The sequence below is a fragment of the Apteryx mantelli genome, chromosome 5 (genome assembly GCF_036417845.1).
Source record: "Apteryx mantelli isolate bAptMan1 chromosome 5, bAptMan1.hap1, whole genome shotgun sequence".
Taxonomy (NCBI): domain Eukaryota; kingdom Metazoa; phylum Chordata; class Aves; order Apterygiformes; family Apterygidae; genus Apteryx; species Apteryx mantelli.
The window spans coordinates 11,489,361-11,511,852 of record NC_089982.1 but is presented as its reverse complement, the minus strand read 5'-3'; the positions used below and the strand labels follow the sequence as shown (position 1 = coordinate 11,511,852).

General features: G+C 46.2%; 2 protein-coding genes across 2 annotated transcripts; one reads left to right on the top strand and one right to left on the bottom strand.

The window, feature by feature from the left end:
* Positions 1–1,364: 1,364 nt before the first annotated feature.
* Positions 1,365–9,101, bottom strand: JCHAIN (joining chain of multimeric IgA and IgM). Its single transcript, XM_013951627.2, has 4 exons — positions 8,947–9,101; positions 4,308–4,446; positions 3,249–3,329; positions 1,365–2,735 (listed from the first exon to the last, which is right to left on the bottom strand). Exons 1-4 carry the CDS (start codon positions 9,008–9,010, stop codon positions 2,534–2,536), a joined length of 486 nt encoding a protein of 161 aa, XP_013807081.2. The 5' UTR covers positions 9,011–9,101; the 3' UTR covers positions 1,365–2,533.
* A 6,155-nt stretch (positions 9,102–15,256) lies between these two features.
* On the top strand, positions 15,257–17,411 carry UTP3 (UTP3 small subunit processome component). Its single transcript, XM_013951602.2, has one exon. It carries the CDS (start codon positions 15,300–15,302, stop codon positions 16,863–16,865), a length of 1,566 nt encoding a protein of 521 aa, XP_013807056.2. The 5' UTR covers positions 15,257–15,299; the 3' UTR covers positions 16,866–17,411.
* The last annotated feature ends 5,081 nt before the right edge of the window (positions 17,412–22,492 follow it).

Below are 22,492 nucleotides of genomic sequence, written 5' to 3'. Positions count from 1 at the left end.
GAGTTGTCTGTCTATTGCTAGAATCCCAAGATGTGCTGCAGGGTGATTAGAGGACCAGTCCTTTTCTTTTGGGAGTAAAAGGTAATCTCCTTTTCACTCTGTGGACTCAGCACTGCACTGTTTGCTGCTGGGCTGGAGGCTGTCCCCAGGAGTGTGAGTTGTGATGATCACAGAGCACATTGGCCATTGCCTGAAATAACTGAGGCAGGGTAGCTAGTGACATCTAACTTATTTTTTCTAAGTTATTTGTAGGAAACTATATTCTGGAAGTGATTTCTTTCGGTGCGAGTTTGACATCGTCTTGCCCTAGTGTGAAAATATCTTATTCTATGTTTTCTAAGTGTTTCACCGGTACTGGGCCATGTGGGTCTAAAGGTTGTTAACACAGGCCATGTTCTGAATATATGTCCTCTTTGGTCATGTCTTCATGTGTAATACATATGTCTGCTTATAGGCAAATATGTTATATGATCTTATTTTCTCCTAAGCAGTTTTGTAGCCACTTTTACTGTTGTGTTTGAGCATTTCAGTTTCTTTAATCTATTTGTTTTACTAGCATCCCTTTGAATTGTACATTTAGTCCCCCTGTAGAGACTAAGGGCTAGTCCTTCAAAGATGAAGAAGATGCAGTACCTGTTCATTTCAGGTGGCACCTCAGAGTCTAAATCTTCTTACAAGTTCAGGTACACGGGTTAAGTCACTTACTGGATTGAGCAGAGCTGGGTGGGAACCTTTGTTTCGGTTCTTCTTTTAACTGGCTATCCTCCTTTTGCAGTAAACAGAGGCAACTGATATTTTTGTAAGGCTGTTTTACATAACTCTGGTATAATATTATGGTATTTTTTCATCTTAATCCTTTTTTGTGTTTCAAAATTGGGCCCCTAAAGTTTGCTCCCTTTTTAGGGCAGGGATCTTGTGTAGAAATGACTATCCCCCAATGCACCCTGTCTCGAAGGCATTTCTTTTAACAGTCCGGTGAAATTCAGACCTGCAGATTACAACATTGAGCAGCATCTAGGTGTTGTGCAGATCTTTCCATTCCAATCCTGCACTGACTCACAGGACCTGGAAGCATCCATGTACAGTGTTCCAAGCAGTGCAGAGCAGATCCTAAAATCATAAACCAGTTCAGCCTCAATCTGTCATAGTTTCCTCAAATGCATCATTATTTCTATCTCAGTATTTCAGGTGCCTTGACCTGCACATATAAGCAGGAAGTTAGAGAGAATTTTTCTTGTCTGTCACTGTGAAGTGGGAAAACATCATTATAGATTTGTTTTTTTCTTTTGAACACCACTGGAATTTAACACACAGACTGCTGCAGAAAAAAATTTATTTAATGTTTCACTAACAAAGCTCCAATTATGGGCGTCAGGTTTTGCTCTATTATTATTGCAATAATATGTCAAGCCCAATAAGGACTCCTCAGAACAGCTTAGGTTTTACAATCAACTTTTCACAACAGTGAGAAACATACCAGTCTTCCCAAATGTAATGCTGGGGAATGCACTTGCATATGTGATGTATCTACTGACAATACTGTGTATAATGCATCTAAGTGTAATGTACTATACAGAATCAGCTCCTTTATTCAATGAGGGTTTCTTGTATGAAGAAGAGGTAACTGAGGTGATAGATTGAATGAATCCCTAACTAGGGTCTTGCTCTTGCAATTGGGGCAGCCCCATAGGATTTCTTGCAGATCTGAATGCAAAACCAGGAAGAAAATATTCAAGCCAACTTGATTTTTACAACAGCAATTCAACTGGGAGCAGGGGTGGAGGAATGAATTATCATTGGTACATAAACATGGAAAGCACAATACCTAATGTGTCCTGGATGAGTTTACTATTCCTGGAACACCTGAGGTCCTGGCACCTTTGCGAAACACTTGAGAGCAGCAGCATCTTTTAGTCTCCTCTAAGTGTATGTGAAAACCAGAAGTTTGTGATTACTAAAGCAATAGAAGGGTTTAGGGTTTATTTTTTACAAAATAATTTGAAACTATGCCGTCTCAAAGTCTTGCCCCTTATCTTTTCTCTCTCAAATAGGATTGTACAACAGAGTGCTAATAATGCTATCAAGCTTGCGCAGAGGCTTAGTTTAGATTGCTAAGGCGAGCAAATACACGGACATTCCTGCTGATGTCCGTAACAGCCTTGCTTAGATAGGGACTAACTGAAGGCTGTCAAACCAGATCAATGCTCCATTGCTGTAAACTGGTGCAGTTGATATCAAGGGAACTACACTGATTTACACCTTCTGAGGATCAGTCTATAGGGTGATAGTGTTTGAGAGGTATAATGATGTTGCAAATATGTGCCAAGAACGTAAGGACAGCATCTCTGGCAACCAGCAGCTGCTCTTGGGGAATAGCATTCTTTTGATACTTAAAAACAAATAGAGGCAAGTTTGCATTACTCTGGGAGCTGATACTTCAGACACTGTTGTCTAGGTACTATGCTGCTGGCATACATGTATTTGCAATAGGAAAACAGAATGCAACAAGGCATTAGAACAGCAATGGCTTGAGCTAATTGGCATAGCAGGACGCTGGTGTCAGAGCTGCTTTAAGGATTTTTGTTTCCCCGCGGTAGACGAATGGGAAGGTTGTGGTATAGCACTTGTCCCTGTTGTAGGTGTAGCAAGTTTCTGTACCATCGCAGGAGGTGCTCTGCTGGGCATTGTATGTCTCACCACCCAGCTCAATTTCTACGGGATCGCATTTTTTGCATCTGGAAGAGACAGGGAACAGAAGTGTTAAAAGTTGTGACTAAAAGACACTGTTGATGAAACTCAGTCTTCTTCACTGATCTGGCAGCTTGGCCTTTCTAGGCCCCCTGTCTTACACAGGAACTCCCTATCAGATGTTCTCTGGTTGCAAATGGAGTGTTGGCAAACCGCTATTCATAAGGAAGGCCACTAAAAAGAAGTATCAAACAGGAAAAGTGTAATTTTATGATTTTGGAGAAGGATGAACAGGAACTGGAATGAAACTTACCCTGTAACTGTGAGAGCTTTCTATGGAATTCATCATGAAGACTAATTTGTTCACTTGGAAGAAAGCATTGTTTTATGGCTAAGGCATTGTAATAGAATAGGTAGGAGAGCTTAGCACTCTAGGGAAAACTTTCCTGTGTGATCCTGCCTTACTTTATCTACCGACCTTCAAGGATGCTTGTGAGCTGCCATGGGTAATGCTGCAAGGAGGGTAAGCATTAGGAAATTTTGTAAAGAAGATGACTTACAGTTCAGACATGCGGTAGACAAAAGTGGTTCTGAGTGGGGATGTGGGGTCAGAGATGTTCTCTCGGCTCTTCAGGGGGACTCTAGAAGAAGGCAGGGGAGAATTTCTCTGGTGAAAACTGCTTGTTAAGCACAAAATTACTTTTCTGATACGACATGTTCTCAACTCTCATCTTATTTTTTATTGAGGTTATTTTCTTTCTGCCCCTTCTCCCTGGCAAAGCACTGGATGGGAGATCTTGGCCCTTCTGCACCCTTGAAGGCAACAGGATATTTTTTTGCCTGGTTTCCAGATACATTTATGGGAAGCCTGGGTGATGGTGAAGCCCTCCCCAAAAGCAATGCAGCAATTCCTGAAAGTGCCACCTTCCACTAATGATGCTTTCAAGGTGCCAACAGTGGTATTTTATCTTTCCCTGGGCTTGCAAAGGCCTGTGTGAGACTGGTAGGAGATTGAGGGCATTTCATTAGTATCTTTCCCTGTTGTGAGCCCTCCTCAGACTCCTGTAGCTCCAAACCTGAACTGAGTCCATTTTCCTTCCTCTCCCCCGCCCCTGCCAAACTTTTTGGCACATTTCTGTGAATGAAGAGGATGAAAATCTCAGTCTGAACTGAAATCTGCCTCATGCCGTTGACCTTTTCTGATACTTCAGGCATTAACTGGTTTTCCCCAGGCCCAAATAGCTGACTTCATAACATAGAGATCTAATCTGGAAAGGGCAGAGTTCAATGTCATGGGCCAAATTTGGTTTCAGATTAGACCAACTGTTAAAGGTTTTTCTTCCACAATGTGTTTTAGAAAGCTACAATGGGATCTCTTAAAACAGGAGATGCTTCTTGTAACTGAAGAGGCAAACACCAGCCCGACACATTTGAGCTAGGAAAACATGATGAGGCTTGAGATGGAAAGGAATTACTCCAGGCTAACACAGAAAACAGCCTGTGGGGAAAACTGTTGGTACCTTAAATGCCCATAGATGTGAAATAATTCAAACCGAAAGGAACCCATGCAACACTACCTCCATTTCACCATCTCCAGGTAAGAGTTGTCTGCCACTTACAGGAGCTGTATGTTTCTCTCCAGGATTTCTTCTCTGGGGTTTTCTTTAGAGGGCACAAACTTCGAGGTCACTGTTGCGCATTTACACTTGTTGTTGACCAGCACATACTCTTCATCCTCATCATATGCCCGTGGATAACCTGCAAGTACAGGATATGCAATCTCAGCGTCAAAAAGAAAATCCTCTTGCAAGTTGCTCTGGCAGAAAGTGAAGCGATGAGAACCTCCCAGAGGCACTTCCCAATTATGGCGTCTGGACTGACTGAAGCCAAGGTCACTGCAGGTAGGACTGAGTCTCTTTGCAAAGCTGAGTTCAGCTCTCTCCACTGCTCAGCCTACAGTCTGCTCCTGTACACAGAGGCGATGGGAATGACGGGGAAGCAAAGACGAAAACTGAAATTGAGTGAGGAAAATGAGCAAGGGTTCCTTATGAAACGCGAAGACAGAAAGTACCCAAGTAAGCATACAGCTACACCTGGCACTTTGGCTGGCAGCTCAAGTGTTGCCTGTATCCAGCACATGGCCTAAGAATGAACCATGAAAGCACAGCATGAAGCCTAGGTAGTGGCTTCCATTCATGCAATTCCTGTAGTCAAACAAGGCTGGGCTACTCCACTGCTGCTCTGGTGACTTCTGAAACATAGGCAATGATGGTTGAAAAGCTGTCTAAAGGGAGATTAGCCAATTCCTTTATCATTTTTTCATGACTATTCTAGCAGTCTGAACTCCAGTTTGGATCTAGACTGTAAATAAATATCTGTGATCTTGCCAATGCAGCAATCAGGCTTGTCTGATTTCCTGCAGCGGTCCATTGTACCCAGGTTCCTCAGGGAACAAATGCTGAAAAGCACCAAAGAACCCAGTGGGAAGGCAGCCTGCCACCCTGGTGATCTGGCAATGAAAGGCAAGTGCCACTATGACACATGCGGTTTGCAGGGAAAACTTTAACCATGACTTCCTGACCTTCTGTTTCTAACGGAGTTCAGTTTGGCAGCCAAGACGCTTACTCAAACAGAGAAGAGCCAGCCTGGGTATGACTCTCTCCCTCACTTTTAGCACATCATTCAATATGAAACTCAGTCAAAATAACAGGGCAAAACTTCCCGTCTGTCACCCAGAAACCTTTTCTAGTGTTGTTGTTGGTGTGCAATGCCAACTTCCTCACTGAGCAAGTAGATGGATTTGAAATAACTTGTTCTCTCCTAGTTGGCTTTCCCCAACAGCCTCTGGTTTCTTGACCCTTAACAAGTCTTACACAGCAGAGTCACATTTCTCTTAAATGGTCATTATCACATCCCTCTGTATTTCCAAATGCTGCTAAGATTAGACTCACAGACGTTGCTTTGCAATGTTTCTATAGCATTTTCAGCCTGCTTCAAAGTACCAAAAGCACTGTGAGAAAGTTTTGTTTGTAGGAGATGGGGACAGCTTATACTGGGCTTTGATAGACCTCACAGCTCTTGGAACTTGCCTACTCTCCTAGTCCGTTGGTTTAAACACGTGGAGAAAGAAGCAGCAGTCTAAATCCATCTATGTTGATCACAGCATCTATGGAGGACCTCAGACTGACTTAAAAGCTTTGGTCCTAATAGTTGAATTACTTCCCTTCTGACTCACCAAAGAGTGGATCATTAAAGAATTAGCCAGTCCCATGCATAAGTTCACATCTGGTTTTTCATTTTCATGTCCGATGCCGCTGGTTTGCGCGAGCAATAGAACCTGTTGCTACAGGGTGAAAGGGATGGCGGTGAAAGGGATGGTGCTCAAAGCCTGTGGGAGCAACAGGGGAGCAGGGATCTCTCAGTGATACAGCGGTTTTTTGATCGTTAGTTGCTTAATTGTGCCTGAAGCTGTCTGCAGGAACAAACAGCAGCCAGTCCTCCACAGCATCAACTGGCAGAGGCCGCTTCTGCCACTGGAGAATCTAGTCCATGTAACGCAGTGCAAAAAGCACTGCGGGTTTTCTATGTAGGGCTTCTTGGAGCTGTCCTCCTGCCTCCACGATACACCGGTCTTTTCTGTTTCCATTCCACTGGGTTGTTATTCACTGAGATCTTGCCAGTCCTCATGACTGTGAAACACTTAGGCATTGAAACTTTTTAAAATCAATCCTCGGAGTGACCTTACAATTTATACAGTGGTTGCAAATGCTGCTCCTGTGACAACTGGCAGCAGAAGCCCTTCTGAAGAGCATTCACTTTGGGGTTTCTAGATCAGGAAGGAAATTACTGCACTCCCTTGCTTTGAGCAGCAGAATGTTCCACATTTTTCTGAAATAATTATCACTAATTTTGCATCTCCTTTCCCTCCACCCCACCCAGAAAAGATCTCTACCTCAGAATCTCAGAGAAAATGCTAAGATTCATTTGTCAGCTAGTTGAGCATAGGGCTCACAGTCCAGGATGTGCACCTTGGTAGCTGTAAGCAAGCTGGTTTAGAGCGACAAGCAAACACTGCTGGAATAGCTGGCTGCCTTTTCCTGCACAGGCATACAGGTGCCTCCTTTGCTGCCACTCTTAATGATTTCTTGGGAAATCTTTGTCTCTCTACAGCATTTGCCCACTTAGCTCTTTGGAGCAAGGGCTGACTTTTAGCATGGTCTGTATAGCATCTAGCACAATCCTTCACCTGAGCAAATGCCATTAAAAAGCATGAACATCGAGCAAAAGTTCAGTCATACCTCTGACTGATTGCTTTGTGCTCCACCAAGGCAGAAATCCATAATCATATCTGACCCATTGCGATAAAGGAGAAAATCATTATTCAGGGTTTAATAGTGCTTGTCTGTGTTTGTACCTCTTCTTCCTCCCCCTAAGACTCTGCATGCCTTCTCTCTGCCACCTCATCACTCAGCATGAACATTTCCCCCTGTAGCAGAGGCTGTCTAGAAAAGCCTCTCTAGTCTCTGCCTCACTGAGCCTTGATGTTTCTTCTTTTATAGATGTTCTGTAGCTTCTTTTCCTTCACATATGTCTCCCTCTGAGGTCTGTCACTGTGTTCTATACAACATGTTGTGCGTCATTCTTCTCTCTAAGACCTTGATCCGAAGCCAGTCTTGAATTCAGACTCCCATTGGCTTTGCCTGGCTTTAGAGCAGCTTCTAATGCATGTTGTTCATAAAATTATATTAGCAAACGTACTACTTTATGAATATATAGGGAAGACGTACTGTAAGGAATGTACTCTAAAACTACTGTCCTGAATTAATTCCTTACGTAATTCTACCTACTTATATTTTCAGTAATCATACAAGACAGAGGTGTTCCACATTTTTTAGGTAAAATTACAAAGTTGCGAGTAGGATTTTTGAGGTTTATTGGCAACGACTCAAAGTATCACCCAGAAAAGCACCTTTGGGAGAAGAAGGTAGTTAAATACATAATTTCTAATGCCCATCTAAATGTCTGCATGGCTTACTGCAATATCATGTTCCCTCTCTCACAGACACTTATGCAGGGATATTTTGACAAAACGTCTCATCTTTTAATACTGGGTTGTCTTGTAATAAGTTATGATATGCAGTGATACATGGAGATGGAGCCCAACAAAATCCATACCTAACAAGCTGCAGCGTATTAAAGAAGCAAATGCATTCCAAAACTGGCTGTTCAAACTCTGCTGAATGTGAAGGTGGCTACTTAATTAGAGCAGAAAGGGGTCCAGAGAGACCAAACAGCTATTAATTTCAAAACAAATAGTGCAAATGTCACTGCTGTAGATGCAAGTAACTCAAATTTTACTTCCCTGTAAGCAGCACGCACACACACACACACACACACACATATATATATGTATATATCAAGTCATGAGCATGAATGGGGAAAACCAGACTGGGCTCTGTTGAACCAGCACAGATTCAACAGTCAATATTTCTCACCATTTTCTCCAATTGCAGCTAATGGATTACACAGTCGCTCACACTTCATAGGAAATGATTGTTTTAAAGGAGCTGTCTGGGTATGTAATAAGCCCTTTGCTAAAGGTTAGAGGAACTTCACGGAGGTTCTTATTTGAGATGTTGGGATTCTTCTCCTTGAACACAGATTTAATTCTGTGGACCAAATCCACCACAGGAATAAGGATGGCTTTAGAGCATTGTATAGAAATCTGGCACTAGTATAATCAGCATCAATTATCTGTGAATCACACTTACTAGTCTGCTTGGATGGGAGTCCGATCTCAGTATATCTGGTGTAAATCAAGAGTGTCTCCACCAAAATCAGTGGAGTTACATGATGTTAAACTACAGTGTGACCAGAAATGAGCTGTCCATAGCCATATGACAGGATCATCCAGAAGAATTTAGAAGCTCTTACATCAGTAAAACAGTTTTGCAATCTTCCTAGCACTGCAGAAAAGCAAGCATGCAAGCTTGTGGTTTGTTGCTTCAGAAACCTGATTAAGAATGGTTAATTATAAAATCTTAAATTTGCAGCTAGCCATCATGCATTTGGCCTTGAAGTAGAAATTAAAAACACACAGCAGAAAGACAGTAAGGTCTTCAACTACCACTGAAGCATGACTTCTTGAGCAGGCTCTGAGGTTCAATTTTGACTGTTAAAATTATTAATGGCAAATTACACAAAACACATCGCTGCTATGTTAAGCGCAGTTTTTCATGGTCTTAATTTCTCACCTACCTGCCACAAGAATGAACCCCAAGGAGACGGCCAAGGCCACCCACAGCAACAAACAGCTCTTCATCTTGCCTTTCCTTCTTTTGAAGAACGTGAGTGGAGAGCCTGTGTCTGCCTATAAGGGCGTGTGCAAATGATACAGCTATGTGTTTCCTAAAATAAACAGCCCAGCCTGCTAGCACTGACACTGTGGAAAATGTGGCTGGGGGACTGAAACTGGGCACGTTTAATGGTTTAATGCACAAAGAGCTCTGGCTTTTAAAGGTGGATGGGGGCAGGGGGTTGCACTATTACTGCACATCTTTATTCTGTTCATCACGTAGCCAGTAGCAAAGCTGCTGAGTGCAAGGGAATGCAAAATCAGCCTGGTCCTTAGGGGCCAACTTACCACCAGGGTCAGTGGCACTCTCCCACCCGGGAGCAAAGAGTGCAAGGCAGGAAAATGTCCAGATAGCCAAGGGGTAACAGCTCTTCCTCCTAGTTTTGAGAAATCAGACTTAAAATCACTTGGGGGCTAGTTTGACCCATATTATAGGAGCACTCTGGGCCTTAAGATCAGAGTCCTATTTGCACCAGATGCCATGCAAACATATATTAAAAGCTCGACCTGCCCCCAAAGGGCTCTCAGTCAAAGCAGACAAGATGAGGGGTGGGAGGGGTAAAAGAGGTAAAGCAACAGCAGGTCAGTGGCAAAGCTAAACTCTTCTTCCAGGGCTCTGTACACTGCATCATGGTGTCTCTTTCCTCATGAATGGAAAAGGCACCTTGTGGGATTTCTGGTACAAGGAAAGCCTCTGAGTGAGGACCAAGGCAACTGTCTGCCAGTGAAGGGAAGCATTTTGAACCCTCTGAGGTATCTGTCAAGCAAATTTTTCATAAAGCGCTTGGCTCAGTCTGGAACACAAGGGAGTACTGGAGAACCCATTTTTTATTGTCCCAGATTTGGGATCACCTCTGTAGCTCTGAAAAAAAACATTGCTATATAACTTGCAATGACCAGGATGTCTCCGTAGTGCATACATGTGCCTTGCACAGAAAATGCCGTGTTTTAAGAGAAGCCCAATCTTTAATAGTGCTTTGCAGCAGAGGCCTCCAAACACCTTACAACAGCAGATAAAATCCCCTCACCTGTCATTTTATTGGTGGCAGAAGGAAGGCAGAGTAAGGTGTGATGCTAACAGACCCATTCTTATCCAGGGTTATACACTAGACCTGTGATTCCTTAATTTCTGGTACCTGCAACACATGTTTTTTCTGAATTAAAACCAGCAGCACATGGCAAATCTCTTTGTGCTGCCCCAACTTCTCTGTATGCAGCTAGGCAGCTGCCCCACAACTAGATACAGGCTTTTTGCACAGCACATCCCGCCCTCGGCTCTCCAGGACTGCTCGCTTTTGCCAGCCTCTCCAGAGGCTAATGTCATTAGGCAACACTGCCAAGCATCCCCGTCACTGAAATGGCAGCCTCCCACCTTGCAGGCTGCCTTCCCTTCCTGCAGGCCTTGCTAACTGGGATCCTGGCCCCAGAGCTGTTCAAAGACCCTGGGACCTCTGTCCTGAGCTTTCATCCCGACGCAAACATCTCTTGAGTCTGTCGCATGATGCAAAGAGTTTTTGTGTTGCATCAGCAGCACGGACACGCAAGGTTTCCCCGGGGAGGCGGCGGGAGACAATGGGTGCAAGTCCCATCTCCAAGCGGGGCACTGGCTATGCCATAACACTTCGGGCCAAATCCCGCTCTCTCAGCAGGGCTGCATCTTTACAAAAACAAGATTTTCTTTTTTTTCCTCACTCCCACTAGAAAGAATTGCCAACAGAGTTTAACGTGGAGCTTTCTTCTGAAGCAGCAGGAGGATGCTCCCCGTGGCCCACCTTTTGCAGAATGTTATAAATAAACCTGGCTAATGAAGGGTGGATAGGAGGTTTTCTATCTAGAGCAGTATTTGTTTCAGTTACTTTTCTTGTAATCAAAGAAGTTTAAAAATATATACAAGAAGGGGCAAGGCAGAGAGCAGAATCAAGCACATGCAAAAGAGGCTGGTTCTGGCCAGTTCTGCTCACCTGTACTCATAAAAATCTGGCATTTTTAAAAACCAGAATCATCCATGGGTATTTTAAACCCGAAGGGAGAGTCTGCGCAGATTTGTGATTTTGTTGAATCACTGTGTAATTCTGTTGATTTTGGTGGTTTCCCCTGACTGCCGGTGCTCAGCATCACTGGATTTCAGGTGCTAAATCTGCATGTCTGCACACACAGTCCCTTTTGTCTTTTTGTGGTGGCCTGAGAGCCATTTTTAGTCACTCTCAGCCACCTGTATTTCTCTGAGGATTTCCACCTAGGCTGTAAACTCTTCAGAGGAGGATTTGTTTTATGGGCTGTTATTTTTATGGACTGTCTTCCTTTTACTGTGTGACATGTTGAACTGGGTAAATAGGCATTAAGGAATTGTGGCAGTTTGATAAAGAGCTGGCAAACCGCTACCCCAGGCTCAGATTCTGGGCTGAGTGGGGAGCTAGACTCCTGATCCTACTGCAAAGCAGGGGCTAGCAGAGGAGTAATTAAGAATTTGAAAAGAAATAAGAACAAGCCTTGCAGACTCAGCTGTCCTGCGCTTGCCCTGTGCCTCCAGTTGGCCCCAGACCTGTTAGACTAGGACTCGCCAGGTGAAAAGCTGGGCGGGTGCGAAGAGGTGAGGGAATACTTGGCAAAACAGTTGTGCCGTTGTGCGCCCCTGCTAGGCTGGGTGAGAAGCGAAGAGGACAGCGGTACCAGGGCACGACTCCAGATAACACACCATCCACTGGCACTCTGTCCTTTGGCTTTCTTTTCTCCTAGTTTCTCACTCAGAAGCAGAGGAAATGGTGGATTAATTTGGACCCGCAGCAGTCACTGAACACAGTACCGAGAGCAGTGGTTCCACCGACATTCACAGCAAACCAGTGCAGATCAGCTTGAGCAGTTCCTCACAACTGGGTAAACTGGCTCAAACTGGAGGCTGTCTCCAGCTTCACCAGAAGTGGATGACATTTTCAGCGGGTCCTGAAGAGGTTAAAATGTCTCTAGGTGATATATTCTTTTCTGCTCATAGAAAATAACCTTGGATTGAGAGACAAGGTGTCAGTTCCATTTAAAATGATGAGAGTCTAAAGTGAAGTTGGTCTGTCAGAAAGGCTCTAGATTTTGAAAGGGAAAATTTTAACAAACCGAGGGCATTGCACTGTGAAGGCAATTGCATGGAAAAACTCAGGGTCAGGGACAAAGTAGGCCTGGATTTCTTTAAGTCACATTAGCAAAAGCTATGTGCAATTTTAAGCCTGACAAAGGGACAACCATGCAGAAAATGGCTGCAGGCTTCTCTGGATGGACTTCACAAATGGTAGGGTTAAGCAGCAAGACTGCAAAGCATGATAGGCAGAGATGGTTGTATTTTAGTGGCCAACCAGTATAAAATGAGAATTTCCACCTAGACATGGCTAACAAACTCAGTGAATGCTATGCCTTGATCATCAAAAAAACTATTCTTATTGCTCTCTTTTATGCAGGCCTGTATCAAGGAGAGTTGATACCTGAAAATAAGCACAGACAGATTTGGACAAGGTGTCTTTGAGGCAAAACGTATCTTTGGAGCAAGAGCGTGTATGGAAAATTTTGACCCAGAGGTGACTACGTGGAGAAGTTGAGCATGTTGGGAAAAGGCTCGTAACTGAGACGTTCTGCAATCAGACTTGTCAGAATCCAAATGAAGCACCAAAAAGTGAGTGAAGTTGCACCCCCTCAACTATTTCAGTTAACCTTGACATTAGCTTGACAGGTCTTCTTCCACAGAGAGGTGGATAAAGTATTTATAAATAAAACAGCACCTGTTCTGTGGCTAGGTTTTTAAATAAAAAGCACCTGCACTTGTTTTGCACAGACCTCCTCTTGCTGGGGTGTATGGCTGCTTAATTTATCAGACTCTGGGTTTCTGAGATCATTGTAAATTGATTACCATGGCTCCCTCTGCTCTTGCGGCACAGCTGTCTGCGTTTCTTAAAACAGAATTACTTCCACTTGGCACAGTATGGATTTGATTTTTCCATTGGAAAGGTGGCAGGCTGGATTAGGTACTCTGCGGCTGGTGATGGAAACAAACGAGCGAAACTACGGGATGTGGCTATAAATATGAACAAATATGGATTGCCTTAAAAGCAATCTGTATTGCTCTCAGGGGTCCTCGGCTGCTGAAAATCAGAATTGCTCGTTTACTAATGCCCTGGACTCCTCTGTCTATTGACATAATATTGACATAAAATAACTGATGCAAGTAGCACAGCCAGCGTTGAAGCAGCAACAGCTGGCAACTAGGCTTACAGCTGGGCTTAGCCTTAAAGCCTGAAGCCTTGTCTAAGGAGTAGGCCTAGTTTCTACTGGGGGATGCCTACATCCCTGCAGAGAAGCAAGCTGGTGAAGGAGTCAGGAGAGTTAATATTCTGCCCCTCAGATGTGTGCAGGGAGATTTTCAAATATTTCTTTTGCTCTCTGAAACTTTGGTCTGGCTGAAAGGAACTGAGTAACAAGAAGTTTCAGTTAGCAAGCAGGCAGATGTCAGGTGCACTTCTTAGCTTGCTTTTTTTTAGTTGCTGTAAGATTAATATACAAGACGGCTGGTGCGGTTGTATGTGTCTGTGCTTTTTAGATGAAGGAAAACCTCTGAAAAGAGGTGCTCTTTTCTTCCTACGTGGCATTATTCATTTTCGATACCTGCCATGACCCCAAAAAAACCCCTAGTTTAGTAGCTACCCACATCATGCAACTTCTTACAGATCTGTTCTTCCAGATTTATTACTTGTCTATTGCTGATCTACTTGAGTGGATCATTGCTTAGAAATGAACTCAACTACATTCCAGATCCGGAGTGATTTTATATAGAATTCAGCTGTTTAACTGAAAAGGATCAAATGTGAACTTGCAGCTAAATTCAAAAGCCAAGTTGGTACTTTCAAAACATGAACACCTCAGCTGAGAGCTAGAATTTCACAGTGCCTTCACAGGGTCGGTCTTACCAGTTCCACCTATGAACATAAGAGTTGTCAGTGTATTCCCTGAACGGGGGTGCTGCCAGGGGCAGGAGGTGCTAAAAAGTAACCAACTGTGCAAACCCCGAAGAGGCGCAGGGAGCTCACGTTGCAGGAAGCCATTGACACGTAGCTGCGACAGATGCAACTACACATATAACTGCAGGCACTGCAGTTGCAAAGGGATACCATGGAGGGAGATTAATGGCAACTTTTCACTGGGCAATTTTTAAAACGGGGTTGGTGCCAACTCAAAATCCAGCCCTTCGTGTCTGTCAAACAGGGCACACGAGAGAAAATATGAGTAATTTGTATCTTCTGTCACAGAAGAGAGACTTTCTGAGGGCCAAAAGCAGTATGTGCTCTTCATCCTAAATGTTCCAGTGATTTCTCTTGCTCCGTTCGAGTAAGCAGAGCAGGACCTGACCCTGGCAGGGCATGGGCTGAGACATATTGGAACACAAGCCTTATCCCAGGCTCTCAAAAAATGTTTTATGGCACTGTCATTGTGCCAGGTGACTCCAAGCTTGCCCCCCTCTAAAAAGATGCATGGCACCTGCCCCCAGTTATACTGCCTACACATGAGGTCCACTCTGCTATTTTTTCATAGCAGAACATTTCAGGTAGAAAAGGGAAGTGAGAAATGACAATTGTCAGGCTAAAGGGAATCATTTCAAACCGCCCCGGATTAAACATACGTATGAGGCAGCGTTAGTGGCTCTGCATCTGAAATGCAGAACGCCAATGTGGGCCTCCTGAAAGCAGATTATTGCAATTGAAACTTAAGTGTGATACACTGGAAACACTCTTCTTCATCAAAACAGTTTCCCCTGCCGTTGACACCACCGCCAGCTTCGGCAGGTTTGACTGAAGCCCTTTGAATGCTTTGGGGGGCCTAGCAGGGGCCTCAAACGACCCAGCAAAAGGAGCTGCCGATGCCCGGGACAGCGACGCCCCGGGTGGCCTTACGGCCGCGCCATTTCGCGGCTCCTCCTTTGGCACCAGCCTGCGCAGCGACATCGCAGCTGGTGCTTGTCGTGGCAGCTCCAGGCCGCGCTCAGCGACGGCAGAGACCTGGGTTTTCCCGCCTTTCTCCAGGCAAGCACTTCGGGGGAAGCACTTCGGCGGCGCACGCCGGCCGGTTTGGGCGGGGAGCGGAACCAAGGCGCCGCGCCGGGGCGCGCGGGGGAGCGGAGCGGGAGGAGGCGGCGGCGGCGGCGGCGGCGGAAGCGGAAGGGCGAGCGGTGGAAGCGGAAGCGGAAGGGCGAGCGGCGGGGCGGCAGCGCCGGGGGAGCCGCGCCATGAGGACGCGCCGCGGCACCGTGCTGCGGCCGCCGCCGCCGCGGGCGGCCGACGGCGACGATGATGATGCGGGCTCGGACGAGGCGGAGGTGCCGGCGGGGGAGGCGCGGCCCGAGAGCTTCGCGGACGAGGTGGAGGACTTCCACGAGGCGCAGTTCCAGGCCGTGATGGCGGCCCTGGAGAGCGGGGACGAGGCGGGCGGCAGCGAGGAGGAGGAGGAGGAAGTGCTGGGCCTGGAGCTGCCCGAGGAGGACAGCGAGGAGGAGGAGAAGGAGGAGGAAGGCGGCAAAGAAGAGGAGGAAGTGCTGGGGCTGCAGCTTTCCGAGGACCACAGTGCAGAGGAGGATGGAGGAGGTGGTGAGGAGGAGGAGGATGATGAGGATGAAGGTGGGGAGCTGTCTATGGACAGTGATCTGGAGGAACGCGGCCAGGACACTGAGCTGCCCCACGAGCTCTCCTGGGGCCAGCGCAAGCAGCTTTACTACGACACGGACTATGGCAGCGATGCGCGGGCCAAGGCCAAGCGCAACCGGCAAGAAGTCGATGCCGAAGAGGAGGAAGAGGAGGAGGAGGCCCAAGTCATCCAGAGGCGGTTGGTGCAGGACTTGGGGGAGGATGACTATGGGCTGGACGTGATCCAGGACTACCTGGCAGAGCAACGGAAAGCCCACCAGGCTGACAAGGGGCAGAAGATTGCCAAGGATTTTCAGGCCCTGTCCAAGAAAGAGCAGCTGAAGCTGCTGAAGCAGGAGTCCCCGGAGCTCCTGCAGCTGATCGAGGACTTTGAGGTCAAGTTAATGGAGCTCAAGGATGAACTGCATCCGCTGCTGCAAATGATCAAAAATGGCACTATCCCACAAGGAAAAGGCAGTCGCTATCTGCAGACCAAGTATCATCTCTACTTGAATTATTGTGCCAATATCAGTTTCTATTTGGTTCTCAAGTCAAAGAGGATGCCAGTTCATAGTCACCCTGTTATTGAAAGACTGGTTGCTTATAGAAATATAATCAATGATCTAGCTGTTGTAGATCAAAAATTATCATCAGAAGTTCGTCTGCTTTTGAAAAAATATTACGACAAGAAGGAAGACAGACCACGAGAACAGAAGAAGTTTGCGGTGCTTCTTCCACAGGCTGCTAATAAAAACAAACCAAAACTTGCCCCTGCATTTAGTAACGGCCGGCTTAATGCTGAGGGGCTGGCAGATGAGTCAGACTTGGATGAAGAAGCTGCCCTACAATATTATAAGATGATGGAGGAAAAGTTGAAACTCAAGAGGAAGAGAACTGAAGACCTGGACACGCTAGAAGAAGAGCTGGTGCAGGAAGAGGAGGATCCAAATAAAAAGAGAGGGGTGACCTATCAGATGATCAAGAACAAAGGCCTCACCCCCAGAAGGAAGAAGATTGATCGCAACCCCCGGGTCAAGCATCGGGAGAAGTTCCGGCGAGCCAAGATCCGCCGGAAGGGCCAGGTCCGCGAAGTGCGGAGGGAGCTGCACAGATACGCTGGCGAACTGTCTGGTATTCGTGCGGGAGTTAAGAAAAGCAGAAAGCTTCAGTGACACTTCTTTTTTCCTTTTTATGAGAGCACAGAGTAACAGTTCTGAATGCAATAAAAGTTTTGTAAAGGATATTGTGTTTTTGATCCATGAAGGAAACAGAAATTTTTTTAAGAGTATGCTTTTCGGAAGGTGCCATTTCTAAAAATAGCCCAGTGCCCCTTTTTCATCCTGCCTGCTTGTTAAAGTGTTTTCCTCTATTGTGATGCTGTCATCTTTCCATAATGTGGGTTTCCACAGTGGCTTTGCGAGGCGCCAGGAGATGTGCTAAGCAAAGGCAATGATATGGGCTATGTGGGACTTGGCAGGAGAGGAACGGAAGAACTTGGGGATCTGGGAGGGACGGAGGGACTCCTGAGGATGGGTTGAGAACAGGATTCTTACAGCTGCCACTACCTTCTCCCTCCTTTTTACCCTATTACTCTGATCCATCTTTCTTCTGTGTTGAGCTGTAGAAAGAGATAGAAGGTTATGGCATTTCCCCTAATTTTTGCTCCAATTAGCCTATTCTGTTGCTTGTATGTATAAGAATAAACTAATTTTAGGCTATCGTAAAGCTTTTGAACTTAGTAACCAAGCAGAAAGCTGTTACCCTAAATCCCATATGGCCTGAGATACTATTTCCTCTCCCTCTAAATTCAGTGAGAATTGAAGCAAGGTTTCTTCTGGATTTTGTACTTATTTATCTATGATAAAAATGCTAATTGTTGTCTGCCATTATATAACATACTTAGCGTTGATACAGGATCTACAGGTAAAACTTAACATTATTTTTGCTTCCAAGGTAAATTTTCAAAATGTTTGGGTTACTTCTATGTGTCCCAGTTGGAAAATATGTTTAACCTCATGATGAAATTCTTGATGGGAGCTGTCATAGGATGATAGCTCACTGTGATGGCCAGTTCCAGTTCAGGTCGTAAAGGAAGAGTAATTGATTGTTAAAACTCATTTCTTAAAAGTATAACAAAGCTTGCAGTAGTTCGCTGTCTCCAGGTAAGACGTGCACGTGAGCACTTCCCAGATCCGTGGGAAGTGGAGCTGTGTGGTGTAATTTTAGTTGGGCTGGTAGTTAGTAGATAAACGTTTGGGGCAAAATCCTGAAATGACGAGTTCCATGGACTTTAATGGTCCTGCATTTGTTTGCCCCCTGCTGCTCATGGGCTGAACAGCAGTTAAGTGCTGCATGATAACAAAACTGCAGCATACAGAGCAGGTTCATTCCACAGAGCGTTTGGGATGGATCCCCTCATGAAATGGCCAGGGAGCTCTTTGCCTGCCTGCAGAGCTGTGGCATTTTGCAGGGCATGGGGTAATGGAAGCTACCACAAGGGCTGGAGGAGCGTTGGTGGCAGCAGTGGAGACCAACTTCACCTTTCAGGTCAGTGCTGGGATTTGTGGCCTTGCTGGTAGCAGGTCTCTGTATGGGAAGAGGAAAGGTTGCAGGTAAGTAAAGATCTATTTGTCATATCTTGAAAAGGTTGGAGGTGGGCCTATATGTGCTTTTCATATGGCAGAATCCTTGCAAAGGGGGTAGGGATGTTACGATAAACTCCAGAGGACAAGGAAATTGAGATAGTCCTTCTCTGTGCATGCAAAAGTGCTGGGAAGAGGCTCTTATATGAGGTCAAAAGCCTGAGTGTGTTCGTAACAGTAGGTTTCTCTGATTGCGACCCCTTTAAAAGGGAAGTCGTGGTCTGGAGTTCTGCAGTAGGCTTCTCCAGGGAAGCTGGGGCTAGCTCAGCTCCTCTGGTGGAAGTACCTGTTGAATCCTGGGCCTCTTGTTCTGTGAGAGCATCACGGAGGCAAATGTGAGGCTTGCACAAAGAGGTCTCGGTACATGTTCGCTCATTTGAGCGATGCCATCTGTGCTCTGATGGCAGCAGGTGAGATGTGAAACCTGTCAGCTTTGGAGAAAATGACAGCTGCTTCACCTGTGCTTGCTCACTCTGCCTTAGTGTGATCAACAGCCAAACGTGTTAGCTGTTTGCTGTTCTCGGTGAAAAATGCATGGCTTTTAGTTGTTGGTTATGTGAAACATTGCAAGTCTGCGTCGAGATGAGAAGCTAGTTTCAGCCTTATCAAGGAGGGGAGTGGTGCTTCTTTTCCAAAATTACACCTCTCATTAGCTCTGCACTGGGATCAAGATGGAGGCAACTCCTTCTGTTGTTGACTTAGACTCTTGAGGCTTTGGAAAGAGGTCTGTACAAAGTAACATGCAGAGAATCAAGAAGCAAAGGTCCCCTTCGTGAAGAAGAAAGGTATTGAATATCAGGCATTACATGGGATGTGAAAATTACCCAGCAAAGATGGTACCTAAGCTCATTATGATAGCATCTACTGATGTTCATTTTAAAGGCTTAACGCAAAAATGAGTGTCATGTACAGAGCTGATGAACTTTTGCAGAACTGTGGGCAAGCTGGAAGTATCCAGGAAAGCTTCATGTTAATTTAAAAAGCTATAGGCAGTTGGCAAGCAGAAGCCTGGCAATTTTAATCTGAACAACAAATTAGGGAAACAAATTTCTGCACTATTACAAACTCACTTTCTAGAAATGCTGGTATTAAGGCTCAAGGCCAGAGCAAATGTAGTGTGTCAACAAGTCTACCACAGGCAGCCAGCAGATGGCACAGCACATCTCATAGGACTGAAGCACTAACCGGTTTTAGTGACAATGAAAGAAGAGCTTTTTGTTCAGTTAGTTTAGAGTTTGGACAGAGCCATAAAAAGTTCTTTACAGTGTGGTTTTATGTATGGAATAATCATGGAAAGACCACTGTTTACTATGGGAGGGGGTGGACACTGTAATCCTGCTCTAAAAATGCTTCTTAATGTTTTCTGATGAAGGGAGAAGAAATCACTGATGGTAAACAGGTTTTGAAGACCCCTATTTAAAAAAGAAGATGCATATGAAATAGGGAAAGGACCACAGATGATGGTCAGGAAAATAAGTGGTAAGTGGAGTGAGTTCACGGTTAACTGTTTTTTTCCTTATTCCAGTAGCACTTCCAGAGAATGTGCTGACACTGCCAAGTGATGTGCTCCTCCTCGCCAGGCTCCTGCTCAGCAAGGGCAGGCTGCCCTGCTCCGAAAGGAGCCACAGGGAAGTGAACTGTCGCATGGCCTGCCGCAGCAGTACCTCGCACAGGTTAGGACTTCCACGCTCAGGCAGCATCTATGCCTCACCGGGATCGCTCTGCGCACCCATGGAGGAGACTGTCTTAGTGTCCTCTCCATCCGCTCGCTCAGGCTGCAGGTGTTCTGGAGATGGTTGGTCCTGCACTCTTGCACAGAAAGGATTCATATTTAAAAAGCACAAAGTATGTGGAAAGCTCCAGAAACAGGTATGAGGTGCCCTGTTTGTTCTAAACCCCAGCATTTACAGAGCAAAGCTGTGCAAAGAAGAATCTGGTTAACAGCCACCATGCATGAGTGGTAGGACAACGGTAGCAAGTGAAAATTCCTGGTAGGTGATGCATCTGTCCTTACAGAAAATGTAATCCATACCGTTTACTCTCTGGTGGGTGATAAGCATCCAAAGTAAACCTGGCTTCCCTTTGGGTTCTCGAACTAAAAAAGTACAATGGCAGAGATGCGGATGATAGAACCTGTCGTTTCTCTTTATACAGGGTCAGGAAAATATATTACCTAACTGAAAAGGAAATAAATCTGTAGCTGGCCTAAGTTTTGTCAAGATTTTCATGGTCTTTTTCTAAAATATTGCATTAGCCACAATTTTTGACATGGTTTTACTTGTACTATTACTGGCAAATACAAATCTCAAAACCAGATATTTGGATTTCTAAAATGGGTTAAAGCATCAGTTAAATTAGTTGTAACATGTTGCATAACTGAGGGCAGCAACAGGGGAAAAAAAGTCTCCAGGAATCTCTTGACTTTACAGCTTGGCTTTTGCAATTGCTATGTGAGATGAAAGAATATTGAAACGTCATGTTTCAGCCTAATGTAAGCACACTGAATGCAGGATACTTCTTAAAACCTGCCACATTTGGGTAAGCATACTGAATGCAGGATGTTTTATAAAACTTGCCAGAGTTGAGGTTTATTTTTTCCTGTAGTGACACACTACAGTGCATACTCACTGCCTTGTCTAAATGAAAACTCTTTAGTACTGTCTTTCAGAAAGACAATCTTCTAAATGAAACTCCAGTTGGTATTGCCTATTTGATTGTCTTAATAGTAAAGAATGCATTTGGACTTTTTTACCGTCATCTCTATCAAAGGATCTGAAAATGCTGTTGTCAATGAGATCTTTTACTCCCTGAAGATGAGGGGGAGGCAGGAGATACTGTAATGGATTTTGGAGATAAGAAGTTAAAGCATGTAGGAGTCTGACTTCCTCATTGCTTCACAAAGATTATCTTTCACAGCATTAAAACCTGCGCTTGCACATACAGACCCTGCTTCAGTGAAGTGCTGCGACTGAGGGTACTGGGCCTGTGACAGGACTGCCTGCTCCTTTCCTGTGGCATTGCTTGCTTTGGACATTTGCCATGAAATACGCACGAAAGGACAGTGTTTTCTTTTGAACCGCTTTGCAACAGCGGGCAGACAGTTTAGGTGATATTTTTATCGGGGCTGTGAAGTCGGTGTTGGAAGGTTTGGCTGGGGTTTCTTTTTTTTAAAAAAAAAAAAAACAAGTGTGGGAAAGTTGAATTGGCAGTGAGGAAAAAGAAAGTGTAAAGAGTATGAGGTTAGGGGAGGAAAAGCTTAAAAGACGGGCGCAAACAAGCTTCTCTCCATGTTGTTGGGGCCTCGGCAACTAGAAGAGTCTGCGTTATAAATTTTTATCACGCTTTTAATGATTAATCTCTTGGAGAAGAATAGCGGCGACTGTCTGGCGGGGTTGCAGGGAAGCCGGTAGCCCGGTACCTGTGCCCGCAGCCCCCTGCCTTTGGAGGCAGGTGCGGGGACGGGACCGCCGGCGCTGCGGGCTGGTCCCGCCGGCCCCGGGCAGGAGCACCCCCGTGTCCGCAGTCCTCCTGCAACCCCTCCGCCACGCTTCAAGCAGCTGCGCTAAGGGCCCTCTCGCTCCGGTGCCTCCCGCGGCCAGGGCAGCGCCAGGTATGATTCTGTTAGGGGGCTCTGCGAAGAAAAAGAGGGGCCGGGAGAGCCGAAGTGGACGAAAAAAACCACCCCCGAAGCGGCCGGCCATGGGCGGGCTGGGGAACGGGCAGCGGGCCGCGCGCGGTCAGCGGCCGCGACCGTTAACGGCCAACGGTCGGAGCCGCCGCGGCGCGCGCCACGCCCTGCCGCGGCGGGGGGGGGGGGGGGGGGGCGGGAAGCCCCGCGGTGCGGGCGGCGGCGGCGGCCTCACGGCGTGGGAGGGGGGGCGGGCAGGAGGCCGGCCGCGGCCCTGCTTCCCGGCCGGGGCGGAGCCGGGGGCCCGAGGCGGCGATGGCGGAGGCGGAGCGGGCGCCGCCGCCGCTGCTACAGCCCGTGGCGGAAAGTTCCCGGGACGGGGTCGGCGCGGAGCTGCCCCCCGCCATGGAGCGGCGGGCAAAGCCCAGCCCCGCGGCGGCGGCGGGCGAGGCGGCGGCGGCGGCGGCGCCGGCAGGAGACGACGACGACGAGGAGGCGCCGCCTGCCTCGCCGCCTTTCTTCCTCCTCT